Source organism: Salvelinus namaycush, chromosome 2, assembly GCF_016432855.1.
Source record: "Salvelinus namaycush isolate Seneca chromosome 2, SaNama_1.0, whole genome shotgun sequence".
NCBI lineage: Eukaryota > Metazoa > Chordata > Actinopteri > Salmoniformes > Salmonidae > Salvelinus > Salvelinus namaycush.
In genome coordinates, this window is record NC_052308.1 from 47,954,182 (window position 1) to 47,980,445 (window position 26,264).

The following is a 26,264-nucleotide window of genomic DNA, read 5'->3' on the forward strand; positions in this document are numbered from 1 at the left end:
GTAATAATAATATGCATATTGTACGAGCAAGAATTGAGTACGAGGCCGTTTGAAATGGGCACCTTTTATCTGGATACTCAATACTGCCCCTGCAGCCCAAACAGGTTAATTGTAAATGCATTCCAGGTGGCTACCTCTTGAAGCTGGTTGAGAGAATGCCAAGATTGTGCATAGCTGTCAAGGCAAAGGGTGGCTACTTTGAAGAATCTCAAATAAACAAATATATAACACGTTTTTGGTTACTACATGATTCCGTATGTGTTATTTCATAGTTTTCACTATTATTCTACAATGAAGAAAGTAGTAAAAAATAAAGAAAACCCTGGAATGAGTTGGTGTCAACTTTTGACTGGTACTGTGTATGTTTGTGTGGGTCATTCCTAGAACCTACATGCTGACCACACCAGCTGCATTGCGTGAGCATTGCAAAATAAATTTACAAATACATTGTCAATCATTTCATCCAAACTTCTTGTGCGCATCAACAACTGTCTGCATAGCCTGGCGCTAAAATAGAACTTGGTTCTATTTTTGATGCTTGATGTGATGCAAGTCCCACCTCTCCCATCTCCTCATTGGTTTTTAGGAGCATATACCCACTTGGGTGATTGAAAGATTAACGTCCAGTTGGTGCCGGTAATGCTGTTAAGTTCATGTTTTAAGTATCCCTATATTTCTGTTATTACGGGGCTATCACTCAGTCAAGAGTGCGCATGCGCAGGAAGTCTAGTCGTTGTTGGACCTAGCCTTGAGTGTAATGGCTACCTTGTAGTGTGAATTCATATAGTAGAGTAAACTTTGTTAAACTGGAACCTTGTCGTTGTGTCATTTCGAGTTAACATTGGTAGCAGAGGATGGTTTCTAACTACAATGTGCCATCTCGCTTCGACGAGAAGAGGTCGTACGAAAGTTGGAAAAATGAACTGGGAATCTGGACACGCGTTACTAATCTGGACGCGAAAAAGCAAGCACTTGCGGTGGTATTATCGCTCGGGAAGAGCGAGAGATACAGCAATGGAAATATCCGTTGAGGATTTGAACAAGGATGACGGTATGGGAACTTTGATCACAGCACTGGATTCTGTATTTCTTAAAGAAGAGAAAGACCGTGCCTACGAGGCATATTCAAACTTTGACAGTGTTACGAGAGATATTTCGGTTGCAATGACGGACTACATCATTGATTTCGAACAGAGGTACAATAGGATGCGCAAGTACGACATGGTTCTCCCAGATGCAGTGTTAGCGTTCAAGTTACTAGATACTGCCTGTCTAGATGGTAGGGAGAAACAGTTGGCTTTGACTGCTTGTACTGTGCTGACTTTTGCATCTATGAAGTCGGCACTAAAAATAATATTTGGTGAAAAGACGTCTGTCGCGCCAATAACAGATGGAATGCAAGTGAGTGACGCAGCATATTACACCGAGCAGCACAGAAAAGGCGCCAACAAGTCACGTTCTCAAGACAACCAGAAGAGGGCGCCATTTCCCGGCACAAATCCACTGGACAAATATGGAAGGAGATCGAAATGTGCAATTTGTCAAAGCACTTACCATTGGGTTAAAGACTGTCCTCATAAAAATGAACAAGTTAAACTAACAGAGGAAAATGTAAACACAGAGATAGAGCAGTGTAACATTACACTGTTTTCAAATGAATCTGCTTCTGATACTGAGATTTTTATAGTTGAATCCTTAGGATCTGCTGTGATTGATACTGCATGTACACGGACAGTGTGTGGTGCAAAATGGCTTGATAGCTATGTCAGTGAACTAAATATGAAAGAAGTACAAAATATGATTGACACACCAAGCAACAGAGCTTTCAAATTTGGAGATGGAAGAATTGTCCATTCTACCAAGAGAGTTAAGATACCAGCAAAAATTGGTCAGACTAAGTGTCACATTGAAACAGAGGTGGTCCCTACAGATATCCCCTTACTATTAAGCAAAGCTTCCCTCAAGAAGGCAGGGGCTGTACTAGACATAAAAAATGACCAGGCAGTGATGTTTAAACAACCAGTGACTCTTGAACTTACTACCTCAGGCCACTATTGTGTAAACATTTTAGACAAAGACATCACACAGAGTCCATGCAAAAATGAAATTCTGACTGACACAGAGAACATGAGCACTAAAGAAAAACACAAAGTATTGTTAAAGCTTTACAAACAGTTTGGACATGATACAGTTGACAGACTTCAGAAGTTACTCAGCAGTTCAGGGAATAATGATGATGAGAAGTACGAAACTGGAAACAAAGTGTACTACAAACGAGTTGACTGTCAAGAGTGGAAAGGACCGGGAGTAGTCATTGGTCAAGATGGTGTGGTGATATTTGTGAGGCACGGAGGCATGATTGTCAGGGTGCATCACTCAAGATTGCGGAAAGTAAATGATCAACAAGATAGAGGGGCTGTTGCTGAGAATCAATCTCCTAATGAAAATGACAAAAAGGACACAGTAACAGACACAAACCTATCAGATGTCGCATCCAATGATATGGACACAGAAACTGACACAGGAAATGGAGTAGAGACCTTCAACCATGCCACAGGTAATACTGTTGAGCGTTCAAATGAGGAAAACATTCAACAGCCACGTGTTAAGAGAACATGGTTGTTCCAATCTGAAAACTGGACAAACTGTTAAATACACGGACAGAGAAAGTGGTATTCCACATACAGCAACCGTCATTGGACGAGCAGGAAAAGCAAAACAAGAGCTGGTACAACTTGCAGTACTCTGAACCAGCTACACTTTCTGGTACAACAGGGTCAGCTGACCTGCCACTTGTAGATAATATCAGAATTGAACCAATGGAAAATCGAGAAAAACAGAATGACATTCAAAATGATGATGTACTTGAAACAAAGGACGTGTCATTTGACTCAGCTAAGCTAGATGAGCTCAGTAATTGGAGGAAAAATGGAGTGTTTGAGGAAGTCAAAGACATTGGCCAAAAGTGCGTCTCAACAAGGTGGGTGTGTACCCTTAAAGAATCCTTAACTGGAATAGTGCCCAAAGCACGTCTAGTGGCTAGAGGTTTTGAGGAGCTGGCTGCTAAAGAACTCCCAAAAGACTCACCGACATGTGCCTCAGAGTCACTCAGATTGCTGATGTCAGTGATCTGCCAGAAAAAATGGAAACTTAATTCCATAGACATCAAATCTGGATTTTTGCAGGGAACAGAGCTGTCAAGGGACATTCACATCCGACCTCCGCCCGAAGCTAAAAGTGAAGGAACACTGTGGAAACTAAAAAAGTGTGTGTATGGACTGGCAGATGGATCACTCTACTGGTACAACAAAGTCAAGGCAACAATGCTGAATACAGGTGGAAAAATGTCACAAGTGGATCCTGCAGTCTTCTATTGGCATGATCAAGACTGCAATGTGAATGGAGTACTTGCCTGTCATGTTGTTGACTTTATCTGGGGTGGCTCACAGACCTTTGCTTCAACTGTGATTCCACACCTCAAAGCTGTTTTCTAGGTTGGCCATGAGGAGCATGATCATTTTTGTTATGTTGGCATAGAGTTTATTACAGTTGATGGACCTGGCCTTGAGTGTAATGGCTACTTGTAGTGTGTTCATATAGTATAGTAAACTTTGTTAAACTGGAACCTTGTCGTTGTGTCATTTCGAGTTAACAATGCACCTTAAAGTTGGTTGCCAAACGCCATATAAAGTCAGAAGACAACTAAACTGTAGGAGAGATTACTTAAAACAAACTAGGTTTCCCCTTATCTGTGAATTAGTTGTTGGAATAGAGAACACACGATTTTGTGTGACTCAAAATGGGTTAAAATTTTTCAAAGATCCAGAAAAAAAGGACCTTGTCCATTTCAGGTAAAATAACAACCCAATGTTTATATCCCAGGACAAATTAGCTAGCAACAGCAAGCTAGCTAGTTAAATGTCCATGAATGTTTCATGTGTTTTAGACCTGTCCCCAAATTAATATAGTTGGTTTAGAGTTGGTTTTGATATTTCAACATGCGTGTCCAGATCGCGTCTGGTGTGGATCGACAAAATCAACATGCTCACATGGACGTGCCTGGTCTAGTCAGCATGTAATTGATATTATTCATATCGTCTTAAAGTATTTACTCAAAACCTTTCTCTGTCCTCAGGGACCCAAGCTGGAGGAATGAGGAGCCACCTTCTGAGCGTTCCCGCACAGGAAGTGAGTCATCACATCCAGGAAGTACCTCTGGAGGGAGAGGTGAGGGTCAACCTTATTTTGCTTCTTCGGAGTTCAATCCGGTTCTCTTTGTAGTCTCTTCACTTGTGGTGTAAGCACTCTTACATGATTAGGTTTAAGTTTAAACCACAATATTCAATGTATTGTCACTGTATATATTTGTTTTCAGACTAGTGGTCCCTTACAACAGCCACTCTTTTTCTGCAGTATTTCAGGAAATGCATATCTATAGTATATACTGTCAAGTGGAGGTTGCTGAGGGGTGGATGGCTCATAATAATGGCGCAAATGGAATGGCACCAAACACATGGAAACCATGTATTTAATACCATTAGTCTTATTCCGCTCCAGCCATTACCACGAGCCTGTCCTCCCCAACTAAGGTGCCACCAGCCTCCTGTGATACATTGGGGTATGACATGATTGACAGCCTTGAATAATTCAAATACTGAGCTATAGTATCGCAATGCTCATTAGTATCGTGGCAAGTAGGGTTGGGCTGATGTGACTAAATCAAAAGGCAAGATTACTCTATTTGAATTTTACAAATCAAAACTGCGGTTTTATCAGTTAGGCGTGGGTCAATTAACCTTGTCGGAGTGGGCACCCTGATTCTAGTTTGTGAGCTAGGCAGGCTACTGCCTGGGAAGGTCTCCCACTCAGAAGTACGAGATGGGGAGGCGGCGGGGTAGGTTGACCTCAGCTCTCCCCACTGGAAGCCTGAGGTAGGGGGAGCGGGGGAATCTATCAAATAGTGCACCTATAAACTTTGTATAGTACTAATGCAATTAGTTGTGCAATTTAGTTTGTGTTTCTTGTTTGAAGTGCAATAGTGTAATAATCAGGTTCTCTTCTTTATACGTGTGTTCTATTTGTGTGATATAGGATTTGTGCAATTTAGTTTTATTTGTGTGTTAGCAATAGGGTAATATTGTAATTTGATTCAATTTATTTGTATTTATATACAATTTGTTTCTATTTGGCTTTGTTACTACTTTTTGATATTTTTGTATATATTATATTTATATAGTTTTAAATGTTATGATTTGTGTTCCAAATGTCTGAATAAGAGCCAGTTTGCGCTGTGAAGGGAGTAGTACACAGCGTTGTACGAGATCTTAAGTTTATTGGCAATTTCTCGCATGGAATAACCTTATTTTCTTAGAACAAGAATAGACTGATGAGTTTCAGAAGAAAGGTCTTTGTTTCTGGCCATTTTGAGCCTGTAATCGAACCCACAAATGCTGATGCTCCAGATACTCAACTAGTCTAAGGCCAGTTTTATTGCTTTATTACAACAGTTTTTTCAGCTGTGCTAACATAATTGCAAAAGGGCTTTGTAATGATCAATTAGCCTTTTAAAATTATAAACTTGGATTAGCTAACATAACGTGCCATTGGAACACAGGAGTGAAGTTTGCTGATAATGGGCCTCTGTACGCCGATGTTGATATTCCATTAAAAAATCTGCCTTTTCCAGCTACAATAACAATGTCTACACTGTATTTCTGATCAATTTGATGTTATTTTAATGGACAAAAAATGTGCTTTCCTTTCAAAAACAAGGACATTTCGAAGTGAACCCAAACTTTTGAATGGTTTTGTGTGTGTACTGTGTGTATATGCTGTGTGTGTGTGTGTGTACTGTGTGTACTGTGTGTACTCAGTGTATATGCTGTGTGTGTGTGTGTGTGTATATATATACTGTGTATACGCATATATATGCATACTGTGTATACACATATACAGTGGAAGTCGGAAGTTTACATACACCTTAGCAAAATACATTTAAACTCAGTTTTTCACAATTCCTGACATTTAATCCTAGTAAAGATTCATTGTCTTAGGTCAGTTAGGATCACCACTTTTATTTAAAAAATGTGAAATGTCAGAATAATTGTAGAGAAAATGATTTATTTGAGCTTTTATTTCTTTCATCATATTCCCAGTGGGTCAGAAGTTTACATACACTCAATTAGTATTTGGTAGCATTGCCTTCAAATTGTTTAACTTGGGTCAAACGTTTCGGGTAGCCTTCCACATGCTTCCCACAATAAGTTGGGTGAATTTTGGCCCATTTCCTCCTGACAGAGCTGGTGTAACTGAGTCAGGTTTGTAGGCCTCCTTGCTTACACACGCTTTTTGAGTTCTGCTCACATGGGATAGAGGTCAGGGCCTTGTGATGGCCACTCCAATACCTTGACTTTGTTGTCCTTAAGCCATTTTGCCACAACTTCGTAAGTATGCTTGGGGTCATTGTCCATTTGGAAGACCCATTTGCGAACAAGCTTTAATTTCCTGACTGATGTCTTGAGATGTTGCTTCAATATATCCACATAATTTTCCTCATGATGCCATCTATTTTGAAGTGCACCAGTCCATCCTGCAGCAAAGCACCCCCACCACATGATGCTGCCACCCCTGTGCTTCACGGTTGGAATGGAGTTCTTCGGCTTGCAAGCCTAACCCCTTTTTCCTCCAAACATAATGTTGGTCATTATGACCACACAGTTCTATTTTTGTTTCATCGGACCAGAGGACAAAGTACGATCTTTGTCCCCATGTGCAGTTGCAAACCGTAGTCTAGCTTTTTTATGGAGGTTTTGGAGCAGTGGCTTCTTTCTTGCTGAGCGGCCTGTCAGATTTTTAGGTTCTTCACAATGGCCTTTGCTGTTGTTTTGGGATTGATTTGCACTTTTCGCACCGAATTACGTTCATCTCTAGGAGACAGAACGCGTCTCCTTCCTGAGCGGTATGACGGCTGCGTGGTCCCATGGTGTTTGTACAGATGAACGTGGTACCTTCAGGCGTTTGGAAATTGCTCCCAAGGGTGAACCAGACTTGTGGAGGTCTACAATTTTTTTTCTGAGGTCTTGGCTGTTTTTATTTTCCCATTATGTCAAGCAAAGAAGCCCTGAGTTTGAAGGTAGGCCTTGAAATACATCCACAGGTACACCTCCAATTGACTCAAATGATGTCAATTAGCCTATCAGAAGCTTCTAAAGCCATAACATTTTCTGGAATTTTCCAAGCTGTTTAAAGGCACAGTCAACTTAGTGTATGCAAACTTCTGACCCACTGGAATTGTGATACAGTGAAATAATCTGTCTGTAAACAATTGTTGGACAAATTACTTGTCATGCACAAAGTAGATGTCCTAACCGACTTGCCAAAACTTTAGTTTGTTAACACAAAATTTGTGGAGTGGTTGAAAAACGAGTTTTAATGACAAGTGTATGTAAACTTCAACTGTATATGCATACTGTGTATGGTCTTGCTTTGCATGTCTCTTCACCAAACTAAAAAGACAGCATCCCATCTTTACCACAGCCTCACGGCGCAGAGAGAGCGAGCGCTCAGTGGAGAACGAAGTATTCAGTGGTAAGGAGGACGACCCTCCCTCTCCCGGGTCTCGCCCCTCTTCCGCCAACTCTTCCACCTTCTCCTCCAAGGAGCCCCTCAAGGTGATGCCTGCACCGCCACCTAAGGAGAATGCCTGGGTCAAGCGGCCTGCGTTGAGTACCGGGTCCAGCGAGGGATGCGCCCCTATCTCCACCAGTGACACGGCACCTCCCAAACTGAGGTCAGAACATGTTCTTATACGTCTTCTATATTGTATAGCATCTCTGGATAATGAAGTGGCCAATTATGTCTCATAGTGATGTCACATCCATTACCAAAAGCCTGTCTATTTTAGTGACTGGCTAAGAATAGTTTGGAATAGTTTTGTTGCAAGCTAGTTAGTTAAACGTCTGAATGTCCCATCTCTCTTTTCAGCTCGAGTTCTGCAAATGAAAGAGGATCTAGTAAGGGTAAGACTCTCGGAGACCGCAAAGACCTTGTGCTTGTGTGTTATGTTAGTAGTTCCTTCCAAAGAAGGAGTAATGGAGACTTTGTACTAATCTAATCCCAGAGTGGACCACACTCACCCCCTCACCGTTCAATCACTGCTGGATAATTATATTTTACAACATCACCAGGACTTGACATTAACTTTTATATGCACTTGTCCTTCAGACAAGTAGGAATTCTTATATGTAAAAAAAAATGTATTGGACAAAGGCCCTAGTCACTTGTTTCAACAACAAAAAGATTTAACACAATCAGACAAAAATGTAGGCTACACTCTACATATTGGCTTCTTTGCATATTACTCCTCAGCAACGTTCCCTTCAGACCCCAGTAAGACTAGCTGTGACCATTGGCGTCGGCTAATGGGGAACATAATATTTCAAATCAAAATCCCTCCCCTCAGACGATCCCTCAGGTGAAGAAGCCGCTTGTGGAAGTATTGGGCTGGTGTGGCTGAGGCCAGTTGGACGTACTGACAAATTTTCAAAAATGGAAGAGGCTTATGGTAAAGAAATTAACATTCAATTCTCTGGTAACAACTCTGGTGGACATTCCTGCAGTCAGCATGACAATTGCACTCTCCCTCAACTTGAAACATCTGTGGCATTCTGTTGTGTGACTAAACAGTACATTTTTAGTGGCCTTTTATTGTCCCCAACAAAAGGTGCACCTGTGTAATGACCATGCGGTTTAATCAGTTTCTTGATATGCCACACCTGTCAGGTGGATGGATTATCTTGGCAATAGAGAAATGCTCACTAACAGGGATGTAAGTAAATGTGTTCACAAAATTTGAGCGCAATAAGCTTTTTGTGGGTATTGAACATTTCTGGGATCTTATTTCAGCTCATGAAACACTTTACATGTTGCATTAATATTTTTGTTTAGTATAAATTGGTGATTGTTTCCCCTTCTAGCTCTTCTAGCGTTTGGTGATTAGCTAAAGCAGAGGATATGGGAGCGATTGGGACGAGGAGGCCACGTCTTGACTAAAATGGATTGAAGAGTAGCACTGCCCAATTCTGGTCCTGGATAATCTCTCCTGTTGGTTATTTTGTCTTGTTTCATTGGCTAGCTGGTCTGGAGGTTTGACAAAAAGCAATGTGGAAGCTCGCCCACCAGTACTTCACTCACACACAATAATTTCAAATTAATGTGGATGATGAGATAGGACAAGGGCAGTAACTTTGAATAATTGGAATCACTCTAATTTACTGAATTGTCAGTTGAAACAATACCCAGGAAAGAAGAGACTGCAGGAACAAAACTGGGCAGCCCTGGTGTAAAGCAAAGTGGGGTACGCATGGTCCTGTAGGGCAGTGTCTGCTACTTTCCCAGGGTAGTATTTAAAAGGCACCAAACAACCTGAATCCAGCAGTAATAACACTCCTTTCCATAAAACGTGTTCTCTCTTGTTTGTTCCTTGTGAACACACCCCTGGTGTTATCAAGCTGTTGACAGATTTTGCCATGAATATGACAGTAACTCCTGGGAAATTAAGTAAGAGTAGTAAATATTTAATGGCTTTGGTTTCTTAATCAGGTGAAGGTTGTCATTCAGCAAAAACAGCAGACCCTGTGGCTATTAAGGAAAATGGGTTCCCCAGGCCCAGGTTGTATTCAAGATTACAAAAGTTTGAAGTGTGAACCTCCCATTCGACACTATATGTTTTGCATAACTGCACAAATGTAATGATCTTGAATGTAACCTGGGCTGTAGGCTGTGTGGAATGCTGCTGTACGCAACCTGGGCCGTAGGTTGTGTGGAATTCTGTTGTAGCCTATAGTGGAGTTCCCGTCTCCCAAACCCCTCCCTCAATCCTCACTGTTTGGACTCTCCCTTCCAGACGAGAATAAAGTGGACGGTGTGCGTCTGGACCGGGGCCCCCCACGGGGGAGAGGGGGGGCCGCAGTGCCTGGAGCAGGGCGGGGCCGAGGAGAGGGGGCCAACAGAGACCGACGAAGGGAGGAAGACAGGTCAGCCCAAAAAGTGGCATTAGTGGAATAGGCATTGCAGCCAGGGCACCTCTAAAGGTTGGTTTATGGTTGGTGCGTCAACTGCTGTTGGGAAAGAATTTCTACCCTTATCCGTCAAAACAAACATCCTCAAATGCTTGCTAGCTAAGGGGAAGCACCTTCACCAAGGCCCAATACTGTCCTCAGTGAGGAGATTGTGGATGTAACCGCCAATTCCTCGACTCATGGCTTCCCCAAAGGTGACTGCACAGCATGAGACAAGAAGCAAGGGCTAGCTTGCCTTCACTACAAAAGAACAACATGATAATTTGGAAGTTTTGAACATGAAGTTATCATGACTGTATTATGTAAATATTAATGATAAAATAACCACTTCCAAGGGTTGTAGTTCCTTATTATGGTAACAGTAATACCTGATCTGAATGGTTGTGGGGAGTAAAATTCACACTTTTAGACTTTGTTTAGCTAGCTAATTCCAGTGTGGGACTCCACGAACTGCGAGCGCATTTTATGCACTCTATACATCTTACACTCCAGAACAGTAGTTAGCGGTGTATATACCAGTTGTCAGTGAAAATGTTAAAATGCTGACCGTGAGGATAGCAAAATAGTTTTGTTCAGGACCTTGTGTGCGTTTGACTAATTAGCCAGAATTAGTTTTTTTTACCCCTTTTCTCTCTCCCTAATTTTGTGGTATCCAATTGGTAGTTACATTCTTGTCTCATTGCTGCAACTGCCGCACGGACTCGGGAGAGGCGAAGGTGGAGAGCCGTGCATCCTCCGAAACAACCCAACCAAGCCGCACTGCTTCTTGACACAATGCCCACTTAACCCGGAAACCAGCCGCACCAATGTGTCGGAGGAAACACCGTACACCTGGCGCCTGTGTCAGCGTGTACTGCGCCCGGGCCGCCACAGGAGTCGCTAGTGCGTGATGGGACAAGGACATTCCTGCCGGCCTAACCCAGGCGACACTGGGCCTATTGTGCGCCGCCCCATGGGTCTCCTGGTCGTGGCTGGCTGCGACAGAGCCTGGACTCGAACTCAGAATCTCTAGTGGCTGGCACAGCTTGCACTGCAATGCAGTGGCTTAGACCATTGCGCCACTCGGGAGGCAGCAGCTAGCTCACTTGTTGTCTTGCCAGCAACGCTCAACATTCTTGCTAGCTTGTTGGCTAGCCATGCAAAGAATAAATATGATTAGAAATATTTCACTAGTATTTGCTTGCAAGTAGCCTAACTTGGCGAACCAAAATATCTTTGGTAATAGTACTGGCTGATTTCGCCTTGGTTTTCCTCATGAAAAAAAAAATCCCACTGAAATAGAGGTTTTTTGTCTTGGAGGCGTGCGTTCATGTGGGTGTTTTCTTGCATGTGTCGTCAAAAGTGGAAACTTTTTTTGTTAGTTTTTTTGTCAGTTCTTTAAACTGGATGGAACTGGTTAAGATTGCATACGTTCCCATGGTGTTTTCACACAGATGTTGGTCAGTATCCCCAACTTATAACATTTGTGTTCTATCCCCGCACAAGCACACCTGAGCTTGACTATTAGTTGAGTAGTTAACTCAGGAATGCTTGTTTGGGGCTTAAACAGAAATGTGTCATGTTGAGGACCTGAGTCGAAGTCACCAACAGGATTGTTAACTGTTAACCAGCCTTTAGAGGTTATTCAAGGTGAATACTATTAGTCTTCTCCTGCATATACAGTTATGAGTGGATGCTATTATATCAATTGCAATTATTTGGTGTCCTACTGTTGAGCAGTGTGCTAGTGCCAGTTTGTGCACTCAGAGGTTCTGACCGGCAAGACTTAGCTGGACAGTGAAGTTTAACTTGATCTTTATTCTGTTTGTAGAAAGGCTAAAAGAAGAGGCCGAGACTCAAGACCTGCACCAGAGCCAAAGAAATACGAAGAGTCCCCCACCCTCGTGAGTCCTGGTGCCACATCAATTGGTCTTGACACACCCATAGTGTGTTTTCCCCAAACCCCCACACACGATTCCCACCTCCCATGTAAAGTTTTGATTATTCAGAAACTGAAACTACCCCTGTATCAGTCTTCCACTGAAAGTCTTCAGTCCTTTACCCCATTATCCCTTCACATTGGCTTCAGTCCTCTACTGAAACTGCCCGTGGAACTGCCCTTTCAGTATACCTCATCGCCATCCTTTTCCCTCAATGTTTCCTTTTTTGTTCTTCTGTCTTTTTGGCTTTTATTGCAAAGTCATATAACAGGAAAAACATGGGTCACATTTTGACAAGTTTTCTAATATCTATATACAAAATAGTTATGCATACATATAATGCATAGGCAGGTACAGTGTAATTACAGTTTAGGTGCACAGTGTGATATAGTTCTAACACCGTACTCAAACCGTCCGCGCGCCATCGTGTGCAAATTGATTTTGTCCCCCCACACCAAACGCAATCACGACGCGTAGGTTGAAATATCAAAACAAACTCTGAACCAATTACATCAATTTGGGGACAGGTCGAAAAGCATTAAATATTTATGGAAATTTAGCTAGCTAGCTTGCAGTTGCTAGCTAATTTGTCCTATTTAGCTAGCTTACTGTTTCTAGCTAATTTGTCCTGGGATATAAACATTGAGTTATTTACCTGAAATGCACAAGGTCCTCTACTCTGACAATTAATCCACACAAAACAGTCAACAGAATAGTTTCTAGTCATCTCTCCTCCCACGCTTTTTCTTCTTTGTACTTTATATGGCGATTGGCATCTAACTTTCATAGTTACCACCACGACTGACTGAACTCAGTTCATCTTTCAATCACCCATGTGGGTATAACCAATGAGGAGATGGCATGTGGGTATCTGCTTCTATAAACCAATGAGGAGATGGGAGAGGCAGGATTTGCACCGCGTTCAACGTCACAAATAGAACTGACTTCTATTTTAGCGCTTGGCAACACAGACGCTTGCTGGCGCACGCGAGCAGTGGGTGCAATAATTGAGTAGCATGTATGTTTAAATTTATTTTGCGACGCGAGCGGTGTGGTCAGCATGTTACGACAACTGTTATATCCGTTACCTGTAGTTGCACTGTACCATGTAAATACATAAGTATTTAGAACTTTTATTGTAAAGTGGGACCAAGTGAGCAATGTTAGGATCTCTCCTGCTCTATTTTGTTTCAGATATTCAGCTCAGCCAGTAAATACGCTGCTCTGCTAATGGACAGAGAGCAAGGAGATGACGCAGAGAATGGTTTGGAATAAAACCAGAAGGGGAGAAAGAAGAGGAAATCCAGCGAATGAAAGAATATCACATTAAATATGAAAATCTCCTCACCTGGAGTAGAGGCACCTGGGAAAGTCATCACTCCTTCCTTCTTTACTCAAAACCCATCCCAGACCTCTTCCCTACCCCCTCTCTTCAGGACTTTTCCGTTTCTAAAAAGAGTAGTCACATACTGGACTTGTTTTAAATGGAAAAGGTAAGGAGTAGTTGACATTCAAGAAAAGATAATTTAATTAATTGTAATAAATAAATAAAGTGGTGTAAAAATGATTGCTTATGTTTATGCTATGCGTTGGGTTCCATCCCTCTCCCCAGCGGAAAAGGAAGAAGTTTGTTACTGGATGCTGACTTGCCAGGCTGACCTACTTGACCTTATGTGCAGTAAAAAAGCCAGTGTTTATTTAACTGACAGAATAGGATAAAGGTACAGTACAGTGGCTTCGGAAAGTAGTTCAGACCCCTTCACTTTTTCCGCATTTTGTTACGTTGCAGCCTTATTCTAAAATTGATTAAATAAATAAAGAATCCTCAGCTATTTACACACTAGCCCATAATGACAATTCAAAAACCGGTTTTTAGAAATATTTGTGCGTATTTGTATTTATTAAAAATAAAAACATACCTTATTTACATAAGTATTCAGACCCAGAGACTCTGTACTTTTGTTGACGCACCTTTTGGCAGCGATTACAGCCTCTAGTCTTCTTGGGTATGGCACTAAAAGCTTACCACACCTGTATTTGGGGAGTTTCTCCCATTCTTCTCTAAAGATCCTCTCAAGCTCTGTCAGGTTGGATGGGGAGCGTCGCTGCACAGCTATTTTCAGGTCTCCAGAGATGTTTGATCGGGTTCAAGTCAGGGCTCTGGCTGGGGCACTCAAGGACATGCAGAGACTTGTCCTCAAGCCACTCCTGCGTTGTCTTGGCTGTGTGCTTGGGGTCGTTCCTGTTGGAAGGTGAACCTTTGCCCCAGTCTGAGGTCTTGAGCGCTCTAGAGCAGGGTTTCATCAAGGATCTCTCTGTACTTTGCTCAGTTCATCTTTCCGTTAATCCTGACTAGTCTGTCTCTGCCGCTGAAAAACATCCCCACAGCATGATGCTGCCACAACCACGCTTCACCATAGGGATTGTGCCAGGTTTCCTCCAGATGTGACGCTTGGCATTCAAGCCAAAGAGTTCAATCTTTGTTTCAACAGACCAGAGAATCTTGTTTCTCATGGTCTGAGAGTCTTTAGGTGCCTTTTGGCAAACTCCAAGTGGGCTGTAATGGGCCTTTTACTGAGGAATGGCTTCCGTCTGGCTATACTACCATAAAGGCCTGATTTGGTGCATTGCAGAGATGGTTGAGGACTCTGGAGCTCTGTCAGAGTGACCATTGGGTTCTTGGTCACCTCCCTGACCAAGGCCCTTCTCTCCTGATTGCTCAGTTTGGCCAGGCGGCCAGCTCTAGGAAGAGTCTTGGTGGTTCCAAACTTCTTCCATTTAAGAATGATGGAGGTCACTGTGTTCTTGGAGACCTTCAACGCTGCAGAAATGTTTTGGTACCCTTCCCCAGATCTGTGCCTCGACACAATCCTGTCTCTGAGCTCTATGGACAATTCCTTCGAACTTATGGCTTGTTTTTTTTCTCTGACATGCCCTGTCAACTGTGGGACCTTTTATATAGACAGGTGTGTGCCTTTCCAAATCATGTCCAATCAATTGAATTTACCCCAGGTGGACTCCAATCAAGTTGTAGAAACATCAAGGATGATCAATGGAAACAGGATGCATCTGAACTCAATTTCAGTCTCATAGCAAAGGGTCTGACTACTTATGTAAATAAGGTTTTACTGTTTTAAATTTGCAAACATTTCTAAAAGCCTGTTTTGATTTGTCAATATGGGGTATTGTGTGTAGATTGAGGAAAAACAATATTTTAATCCATTCTAGAATAAGTCTAACAAAATGTGGAAAAAGTGAAGGGGTCTGAATACTTTACAAAAGCACTGTATGCCTGGAAATGCCCTTGTACTGAGCAAAGGATCACAATTTCAAGCTCTCCAATAAGTGTTAAATTCTAAAACGGGTAATCATGGATATTAATTGGCCTACACACAACCCCATAATGTCTGTAATTGTATTACAAATAAATCAAATTGAGTATTCAACCCTTTTTATGGCAAGCCTAAATAAATTCAGGAGTAAAAATGTACTGAAGTCTCATAGGTTGCATGCACTCACTCAGTGTAGTAATAGTGACTGACTCATCTCTGTACCACCACGAACAGAGCAAGGCCAGGCCAATGGTGACTTTAAAGCAGTTACAGAGATGAATGGCTATTATAGGGGAAAACTGAGGATGGATCAAGAACTTTGTAGTTTCTCCACAATACTAACCTAAATGACAGAGTGAAAAGAAGGAAGCCTGTACAGAATAAAAATATTCCAAAACATGTTATCAACAAGTCACAAAAGTAATACTGCAAAACATGGCAAAGCAATTAACTTTTTGTCCTGAATACAAAGTGGTATGTTTGGGGCAAATCCAATATAACACATTATTAATTATCCACTCTTCATATTTTAAGGCATAGTATAGTGGTGACTGCATCATGATATGTGTATGCTTGTAATCGTTAAGGACTTTGCGAGGCATTGGAAAACCTCCTTGGTCTTTGTGGTTGAATCTGTGTTTTGAAATTCACTGCTAGACTGAGGGACCTTACAGTTATATGTATGTGTGGCGTACAGAGATGAGTCATAAAAATAAAATAAAAACTATTATTGCACACACTGAGTCCATGCAACTTGTGACTTGTTAAGCAAATTTTTACTCCTGAACTTATATAGGCTTACCATAACAAAGGAGTTAAATACTTATTGATTTAAGACATTTTAGCTTTAAATGTTTTATTAATTTGTAAAGATTTTCGAAAAACATAATTACACTTTGACATTATGGGGTATAGGCCAGTGACCAAAAACTCTTGATTTGAAATTTGGGCTGTAACACAACAATGTGAATACTTTCTGAAGGCACTGTATACCATAAGGACCCCTTATTCATGTCCTCATTAGATGTAGTGCAACAAGACCACTCATGGTCTGTAAAGTTCTCTACTTTTGATAGATTTAAACAATACTTGAATCACCTTGGTCACAACCATAAACGTTCAACTCCATCTGCCTGATGGATTAAGATAGAATATGAATTTTGGTTAAAATGTTACATTTAATTAGGTTTTAGAGTCATAAAATAACTGAGGAAAAACAACATTGCTTCTGTGTATACAACTTGAATGACGAAAAATGTAAATGGTCAACTCTGTCAGAGTGCTGAAAGATCTGGGAATGTTTTTTTTATTGGGGATTTTCAAAATAATATTTTTCCATATTTTACAAATGTTTGTATTTAACTTGTTTTTTTAGGCAAAAATGTCTGTATCTGTCAACTCCATCAGTGGTTTGTCAACTCCATCACTGAACGCTTAACCCCCTTAAGATCTTTTTATTCTGAAAAAATATTTTAATCCCTGTTCTGCAACATACTCTTGAACAATTTAAGTATTTGCTGTGCTAATGGATTGTTTGCTTTATAAATGTTTGTTATAAATCTAGAAAAACATGCCAAAATGCTAAATAAATTAGCCCTGGAGCGTGTTATAAAACAAAATATGTTTGGAGATTTGTATTACATATTTGAATAACCAAATGTTAGAATTAAACAAAGGCTTTTTTACAATTGTTCAACGACAGTTTAAAATGAAATGCTTTTTATGGGAAACAAATTAATTAGGTTTTTCCTTTTACACAGTGTGATTGGTGATACTTTGGTATATCAAAATATATAGTTCAAATGTAAATTAAGACAAAAAGTCTTGGTCCCAAAAAGTCTAGATCTACTCAGGGTTTTCTCAAGTTTACCAGCTTCACGTTCCAGCTCAGTCTTCATCCGTAGTAAGACGGTGGATATTAATCGTCCGCCTGCTGCTACCTTTAGCAGGCTTGTAACTGCGCATGCATATGTCGTACGTCGCTAGACGAACACTGAACTCTTCATTTATACAATGCTGAAACATCAATCCATGGGAAAGTCAGTGCCACATTTTTCATTTGTGCCGAAATCAAAATGAAGGAAAAGTTATATTGCTAATAACGCTGGCTACGGTGTGAAATAGGCTTTTAGAAGTACCGTCTTTATTTTATTACTTATCGTTAATACCATCTTTGGTGTGCTTATCAATGCATGAACACCTTTTTTCCAACTCCTATCAATAAACTAATTTAAACATAGTAGTAATAATAATTGTATTTGTCCATACAAAAGTTTAACTGTGTTGTAACCCACAATTTACACCGGTGTAGAATTTGGGTTTTTCCTTAGTCAAAATATTGTGATTCCCCTAGAGGGCGCTATAGTATTGTAGATGATCATAGAATGTTCAATCAGGCTGTGAGTGAGAAACCGCGTCAGTCAGATACCATCACGAGCTAGCAAGAGTGATGTGCGATAGAGTTAACCAGTGCAAAAACTGAATTATATAGTGTTTTGAGTGATATTCCTTTTCAAGTTAGTATTGTTTCAAGACAGTGTGCTTATCAAGAACAGTGTTTTAAGATGTATTAACTTTGTCAAAGTCATGTACTCCGGTGAGTTACCTAGCTTGTTTTCTACTAGCATGCTAACTGAGAAGCCATTGCACTAGCATGTCATTAGCAGGGTTTTGTTGAATAATTATATTGCTGTCATGTTAATTTTGAGTATTTTGTAACTAAAAACCAATTGTAGTTAGATGTGTAAATGAGAAAGTGTATTTCAGTTTTTAGCTCATATGAAGTGTTAATTTATGTCTAGATAACGTTACTTGTATTGCTGATGGGGCTAGCTCTTGTGATCATTCTAGAATGTGTTGGCATTTTTCCTCGCTCATGGAACTGTAAGCTAATTTTATTGAAATGGTGTTTAAATTAGAGATACTATTATTCCTGTTGTAAATTTAAAAATATATATATTTATAAAATTGAGATGCTATTGTATGTAAATATGTTGTGCTAAGCTTTTTACTTTAGCATTTACTTGTTCACTTTTGTACAATACTGTTGCTACCAGTTTTTATGGCAGTCATTGTAATGTTTCTATCGAATTGAGAAGTTTTACCACTAACTATGAGATTCTAACTGAGATCCTGTGCTGCTGCTCTGCAGATGTTTGTATGTTTTTATTGGTTGATTCTAAGACTAGAACGAAGGTAATTCAGTGATCTCAAAGAAGAATGGCGAACTAACCACCAACGACCCATTTGACTCGACTGGCGCATGCAGGCTGCACCACTGTATTTGCTTCTTCAATCCATCGCTTTGAGGGTGCGTTTCTTCATTGGATCAATCTTGAATACAGATAAGCGCTCCAACCTGCACTCACACACACTACCCGGGTAGTAGACTTACAAACTGAACACACACTGATACTTTTCTATTTGGGACAGAGACCATTTTTACTGTGTTTATATTTGTGCTTTGATGAATTTGGGATTCATTTGTCTGTAATAAATGTCACGTTATCATTTTTAATACGACCCTTGTGCCTGTCAAATTTTCATGAAAGTCACCTACAATAGATTCTAGCCCAGTCACTGCTGCTCCTTGAGCATAGTGTTACATAATTTTGTGGCGAGCTAGCCAGGATAATTGAAAGCAGAGCACATATTTTGCTGGTGTTTTGGGGTTTAGTACAGGCATATTTCAGACATTTAAATTCTATTTATTTACAAGCAGTATGAGTAGAGTTACAGCCCACTGACCAGCCACTAGTTACCTCTTATGACTAAGTAGGTCTGACAATTACCATGTCCACTCTGACGATAGCGACACCCTTACTGAAATGATCTGCTGAGAAGAGGTATGATCGAACACAGACCATCCCATTCCAGCTACCCTCTCATTCAGACATGAAGTCCACGGTAGGTGAATAACCCCAACCAGGACTGATGTGCAGCTTCATTATGTCATTAACTCACCTGATGTCCAACGTGTTGTTGTAAAGCATGTCATGAAGAACAACACCTCCTTAACACGGAACCAACTCTAATGGCTACGTTGCTTCTCAGGCAAAGTACCCAAGGCCCCCATGTGAACCTGACTATGAAACATGGTGTGATGTTAAACTGATGTTACACGATTGCCCCTCTAAACATCTACAGCAGAGGAGGGTCCTGGAGATTCTGCTTCCCCCAGCCTCAGACATGGTGAGCCAGCTTGCGTCTGCGTTACCAAGGGCTAACATGCTGACCGGACACGTCACGTGCGCGAGTGTTGCTAAATAAATTTAGAAATCCATGTTGTTCAATTATTGCACCCACACTGCTTGGGCGCGCCAACGAGCGTCTGCGTTGCCAAGGGCTAAAATATAAGACATTCCTATTTCTGACGCAGATCGCGCTGCAAGTCCTGCCTCTCCCATCTCCTCATTGGTTTATAGAAGCAGGTACCCACGTGCCATCTCATTGGTTATACCCATGTGGGTGATTGAAAGACGAACTGTTTTGCCGGTCATCGTGGTAATACTATGAAAGTTTAGATGCCAATCACCATATAAGTTCGAAGATGAAAAAGCCTGGAAGGAGGAGAGATGACTAGAAACGATTCGGTTGACCGTTTTATGTGTGGATTAATTGTCGGAGTAGAGGACCTTGTGAATTTCAGGTAAAATAACAACTCAATGTTGTTAGTAAGCTAGCGAAATAGGACAAATTAGCTAGCAAGTGCAAGCTAGCTAGCTACATTGCCATAAATGTTCAATGCTTTTCGACCTGTCCCCAAATTAATGTAATTGGTTCCGAATTTGTTTTGATATTTTAACCTGCGTCTCGTGATCGTGTTTGGTGTGGGGGGACAAAATACATTTATGGCGCACGTGCGCAGCCGGTTTGTGTTCCGTGTAAGGCACAGCATCACAGTGCTAGAGCTGTCACTACAGACCCGGGTTCAGAAGTTTTGGAAGCCTGTGTCTCAGACTGGGAGCGTGAGGAGGCAGGTTGCTGATTTGAAGACGGAGAGACGCTGTGAGCCCAGAGCAGCCCAAGAGCAGAGACTAAGGCACACCACATAACGCCCCAGCCAAAAGCATGGTTTTGCTTCAGGTATAGTGAAGATTGGCCGCATAGCCAAGACGTGACAACCCTATCAACAAAGCTGCTATCGATTTTAGAAGTAAAGGAGCCACGAGCTAAGCAGTATAAATGAAACGCCAAACATGGACTTCCTTTAAACGGGACAAGGTTTTAGTTCAGGGACATACTGAGGCTGACAACACTGACAAATTCATTGGCTTAGTAGGACCAAGATGAACGGCTGTCGTCATTATCGAAGGAAACCAGAGCAATTCCCTTCTCGATTCAGGCTTACAAGTGACAATATTCACTAAGTCCTTCCATGATGAATACCTTCCATCCCAGCCTATTCTCCCCCTGGACAACATCAGAGGTTGGTGCTGGAGGTCAAGCTGTGCCCTACCTAGGCTACGTTGAAGTCAACATCCTCTTTCCCGAGAACATCCCTGGAAAAACCGAGAATGAACACATTAGCCCTAGTCATCCCAACATCCTGTACAAGCATGTACAGCCGACAAAGATGGCAGAGCTCGTAGCAAGCCAGAGACGAGCACATACGCTCCACTCAATAGCCTGTACAGAATATGCAAGACAACAGCAAAGTGGGGAAAGTCAAATTGCAATGCAAGAAGTGTCACTGTTCCAGCAGCACAGAAGATGGTGTTGAATGGCTACACAAGAAAAGTACCCACTGCTGGTGGAGCCTCCCACTCATGCCAGGTGGTCTGCTCTTCTGTAGCTACATCCTGTCAAGTCCAAGAACGTCATTGTTTAAAGTACCAATCCTACTCAAGAACGAGACTGCTCATGACATCAGTGCCAGCAAACCGCAAAATTGCAGAACTCTCCATCCCCTCGTCCCTCGCCTCACTGTCAACACCCAGAAACAAAGCTCAAGAACGGTGTCTCACACTCCCAATACCACTGCTGAGTGCAACACTGAATCTGACAGGTTCTGAGAGCACCATCACTTTCGACAAGCAAGCTGAGCTCCATCCTTGAAGTGTTTGCCATGGGTGACTTTGACTATAGTCACACAACTGCAGTCAAGCACCGCATTGGTCTCTCCAATCCAACTTCAAGCAGAGAGCCAGATCCATCCATCCGTCTGACTACCAAGCCGTACAACTTCACCTGAAAGAGCTCTGACATCAACTACAGGTTGAACAACCAGACCATCAGACGTATACACCTTACCAAACATAGAGGAAACCTTATCAGCTCTGACAGGCTCGAAGTGATTCTCTGTCATGGACTTGCAGTCCGGACACTATCAAGTTGAAATGGAGGAGCAAGACAAGCACTGCTTTTCACATCCATGGGATTCTGTGGGTTCAACCAGATGCCTCAAGGAGTCACAAATGCACCCAGCACTTTTCAGCATGTCATGGAGAAGTATACTGAAAAAATATATAAACGCAACATGTAAAGTGTTGGTTCCATGAGCTGAAGTAAAAGTTCCCAGAAATGTTCCATACGCACAAAAGCTTATTTCTCGCAAATGTTATACACACATTTGTTTATAACCCTGTTAGTGAGCATTTCTCCTTTGCCAAAGGGCACTTTGTGCTGGGGACAATAAAAGGCCTCTCTAAAATGTGTCGTTTTGTAACACCGCAATGCCACAGATGTCTCAAGTTGAGGGAGCGTGCGTTTGGCATGCTCACTGCAGGAATGTCCACCAGAGCTGTTGCCTGAGCATTTTATGTTCATTTCTTTTGCCATAAGCCGCCTCAAACGTCATTTTAGAGAATTTGGCAGTACTTCCAACCGGCCTCACAACCGCAGACCATGTGTAACCATCCCATCCCAGGACCTCCACATCCGGCTTCTTCACCTGCGGGATCATCTGAGACCAGTCACCCAGACAGCTGATGAAACAGAGTATTTCTGTCTGTAATAAAGCCCTTTTGTGGGGAAGAACTCATTCTGATTGGCTGGGCCTGGCTCCCAAGTGGGTAAGCCTATGTCCACCAATGGCTGCGCCCCTGCCCTATCATGAAATCCATAGAATAGGGCCTAATTAAGTTATTTCAATTTACTGATTTCCCTATATGAACTGTAACTCAGTAAAATCGTTAATTGTTGCGTGTTGCGTTTATTTTTGTTCAGTGTATATATGGGCAGCCTGAACGAAGTCCTTGTGTTCCTTGACAATCTCATTGTGTTCTCAGACACGCTCAAAGAATATCAAGAACGGCTGATGCGTGTCTTGAACAGGCTGTGAGAGTTCGGTCTCAAGCTGTCGATTGAAAAGTGCCACTTCTTCAGGAAGTCAGTCTGATACTTGGGCCATATCATTTTTGAGAATGGAATGGAAACGCAACCTGACAAAATCACTGCTCTGACCATGTGTCAAGGCTAAACGACATCAGCGAGCTGAAATCCTTCCTAGGCTTCACTGGATACTACAGGTTTGTCAAGGATTACTCCAAACTCACAAAGCATCTGAACAACCTGACTGCTGGTTATCTCCCACCATAGATGACAACAAAAGGTTCCAAGTCCTCCTCCAGCATAGAACTTAAGAAACTGTTCAATGAGAAGTGGTCTGAAACGTGAAAGTGCATTCAGATCACTCATAAAGAATCTGACCATTGCTCCAGTCCTAGGGTTTGCAAACCCCAAGCAACCATGCGTCTTCAACACTGATGCCAGTTTGCTTGGACTCGGATCAGCTCTGTACCAAGAGCAACAGGGACGAATGAGTCGTCGCTTATGCCAGCTGAGGGCTGCCGAACTGAGAGAAGATACCCCACTCACAAGCTGGAGTTTCTAGCTCTCAAGTGGGCTGTCACTGACAAGTTATTCGACTACCCCTACAGTGTTGAATTAACTATCATTACTGACAACAACCCGCTGACGTCTGCCAAGCTCGACGCTGCGGGACAACTGTGGCTAGCCGATCTGTCCAACTTCAACATCCAATACAGAGCTGGCAAGAGGAATCGAGACGCAGACGGTCTGTTCAGAAGTCCACACGACCAAGCCGAGACTGACCTCAGCTCCAAAGCTGAAGACTACAAAGTCCAGAAGTTCATTGCTCGATTCATGAAGGAACACCCCGAACCCTGTTCCCAAGAGAAGCTGTGAAAGCTGTGGTTCAGAGACATATACTCTACAGATCTTCAAGCACAGAAATGTCAGTACTGACTCTCCTGTTGCTGTCCAGTGTCTCTCCTGATCTACTCCCTAGTTCAAGCACTCTTCCCAAGATGTCCCCGCAAGATTGGGCTGCAGAGCAGAGGAATGATCCCACCATCAGCAGAGGGATTGCCATAGTCACCACCGGGAGAAATCTGTCCTATCGCATTAGGCAGCAGGGAGAAAGAGCAGAACATAGTCATGGATCAGCCTGTACTTGACGGAGTCACTATTGGAAACTGATCAACAGAGGGGATGCATTCTACTTACTCAATCTTCCAAAGAGGTACAGAAAAATGGCTATCGAAGGTCTCAACAATGCAGTTGGTCACACAGGAATCAACAGGACAACAGATCACATCGGCGACTACCCAGTCTACGTCGTAGCACCGGAAACTAGAGGGCTGTGAGTCCTGACAGATCATTGCGGTGCGATCTGCATTTTTCATGCTGCAGTTGGGAGTGGTCGGTCAGATAAACAATTTTGGGGTGAAAATATTTTTGTCCCGCAGATTATTTGGAAACCTTAGTCTTTCTGCTTTGTATGCTTTAGCCTACGTATTGTATTAAAAGCAGCTCTTTGGCGTATTATTCACACACAGAATTAGCTGCTTCAAGTTAAGTAGCCTACCTCTCCTAGTTGGGCGCGCAAGATCAAGTGTGCCTGGTATATGTGTAGTCTCAATGAAATAATGTAGGCTGCCTATGCGTGGGCGGAGAGTCACGTGGCAGTTATCTTTCCAAGCAAATGTAATTAAATATGATTAGACTATAGTTGGCTACAGTGTCCCTAAGTAAATATTGGTAATGGAAAGAAGTGGAGGGCACTCAACCAATGAGTCGAGGTGCATTTAGAAAATTTGATCATCATTGTAAGAAAAATCTGCAATGTGCACATAGGCTACCATGGTGAGTGAGCGTTGCACCTTTTAATTTTGAATAAATATTGATTACCCATTTATTTGTTTCTGCCTGCAAATCGTCGTCCTAAAAGATGTGCTACGTTTTGCATACAGGATATAGCCTAAGAGAAAGTGCAAGTGTCCGCTCTCATCATTCCTGCTGCTTCAAGTTGTCGCCATATGTGCGAGATCAGGTGTGGTCTCAATTAAATAGACTAGGCTATAGATATGATTACAACACCTTTTCCTCCTTAAGAGACTGAAAATATTTGGCATGCGTCCCCAGATCCTCAAAGTTCTACAGCTGCACCATCGAGAGCATCCTGGCCAGTTGCATCACCGCCTGGTATGGCAACTGCTCGGCATCCATTCTAAAGGCGCTACAGAGGGTAGTGCGTACAGCCCAGTGCATCACTGGGGCCAAGCGTCCTGACATCCAGGATCAATATACTAGGCAGTGTCAGAGGAAGGCCCAAAAAATTGTAAAAGACGAGTTACCCAAGTCATAGACTGTTCTCTCTGCTACCGCACGGCAAGCTGTACCGGAGTGCCAAGTCTAGGTTCAAAAGGCTCCTTAACAGCTTATACCCCCAAGCCATAAGACTGCTGAACAATTAATCAAATGGCCACCCGGACTATTTAAAAAAAAAAAAAAAAAAAAACACATGCGCCCTAAAATAACATTGCGGGACTGCAGTTGGGTTCAGGACCAGTTCATGCGGGTAGGAGTAGGACAGAAAGCCAGCAGGTCTGGTATGAAAAGCTGTTGCGGAGAGGAAGCTACACTGCAATCTGCTCTTGCCCTGTGGATTCTTTGCGCCGTCTGCTAAAGTTGAAGAGGACCAAGACCTGGAACAGAGACCCAAACTAACATCTCAGCAAAGTCCAGTATCTGAAGAGGAAGATGAGCAGAACAATGTGGAAATGACGATGAGTTGGAGTACTACAACCCTCAGTCTGATCAGAAAGAGATCAGGTACCCGACAATCATCGTCCATCATTGTCGAGCAAGAGTCAACCCTACTCCAGAAGATGACCATGCTGAGATGAATCCTCTCGAAGAGCTGATTTACTTAATTCTCGGTAACCCCTTACTCTTAGGTATGAATTCTATTCTAAATGGTTTAGACACAGCTTTCTCCCAAGCCCTTGAGTTTATGCATTCCCCCGAAATAAGCCAGTTGAATCCGACTTAAGACGTGTAGTACATGCAGGGATGCATGCAGATTCGGAAGGGGAGGATATAACCCAGACAATTTACACCAGTATAGAATTGGGTTTTTCTTTATTCAATACATTGTCCTTCCCCTAGAGGGCGCTATAGTATTGTATATTATATCATTTATATGCCCTTGAGTGAGAAACTAAGTTTTATTTGTTTTCAAGATTGGTTTTGTTTCAAGACGGTGTGTTTGTCAAGAACAGTGTTTCAAGATTTCTTTTTTTGGTCAAAATCCACGTGGAAACCGGTGAGTTACGTAGCTTGTTTTCTACTACAGTTGCATGGTAACTGAGAAAAGCCATTGAACTAGCATGTATTTGCTTCTTCAATCCATCTAATTGAGGACACGCTTATTAATTGGATCAATCTTGGATACATAAGAGCTCCAACATGCACATGCGCACTACCCGGGTAGTAGGCCTACAAACTGAACACACACACACTAATACTTTTCAATTTAGGACCAAGACTATTTTTTACTGTGTTATTATACTGTATGTGTGTTGATGAATTTGTGTCTATGCAATAAATGTGCAGTTTAAAAAAAATAAAACAATGTTTTAATACAACGCTTGTGCCTGTGTCAAATTCTACTTTAGCGAACCTACAAT

General features: G+C 42.0%; 1 protein-coding gene across 5 annotated transcripts in view; it reads left to right on the plus strand.

Annotated features, from left to right (window-relative positions):
* Positions 1-13,565, plus strand: part of LOC120064200 (eukaryotic translation initiation factor 4B-like) — a 43,948-nt gene extending 30,383 nt beyond the window's left edge. For 4 of the 5 annotated variants that reach the window (XM_039014603.1, XM_039014611.1, XM_039014618.1 and 1 more), the window contains exons 10-15: positions 4,136-4,227; positions 7,537-7,789; positions 7,984-8,018; positions 9,905-10,034; positions 11,890-11,962; positions 13,193-13,565. In XM_039014603.1, coding sequence (XP_038870531.1) covers positions 4,136-4,227; positions 7,537-7,789; positions 7,984-8,018; positions 9,905-10,034; positions 11,890-11,962; positions 13,193-13,273 — 664 coding nt within the window. In that variant the 3' untranslated portion in view covers positions 13,274-13,565. The remainder of the gene's footprint in view (positions 1-4,135; positions 4,228-7,536; positions 7,790-7,983; positions 8,019-9,904; positions 10,035-11,889; positions 11,963-13,192) is intronic. The other variant, XM_039014638.1, reaches the window with a different exon arrangement.
* The last annotated feature ends 12,699 nt before the right edge of the window (positions 13,566-26,264 follow it).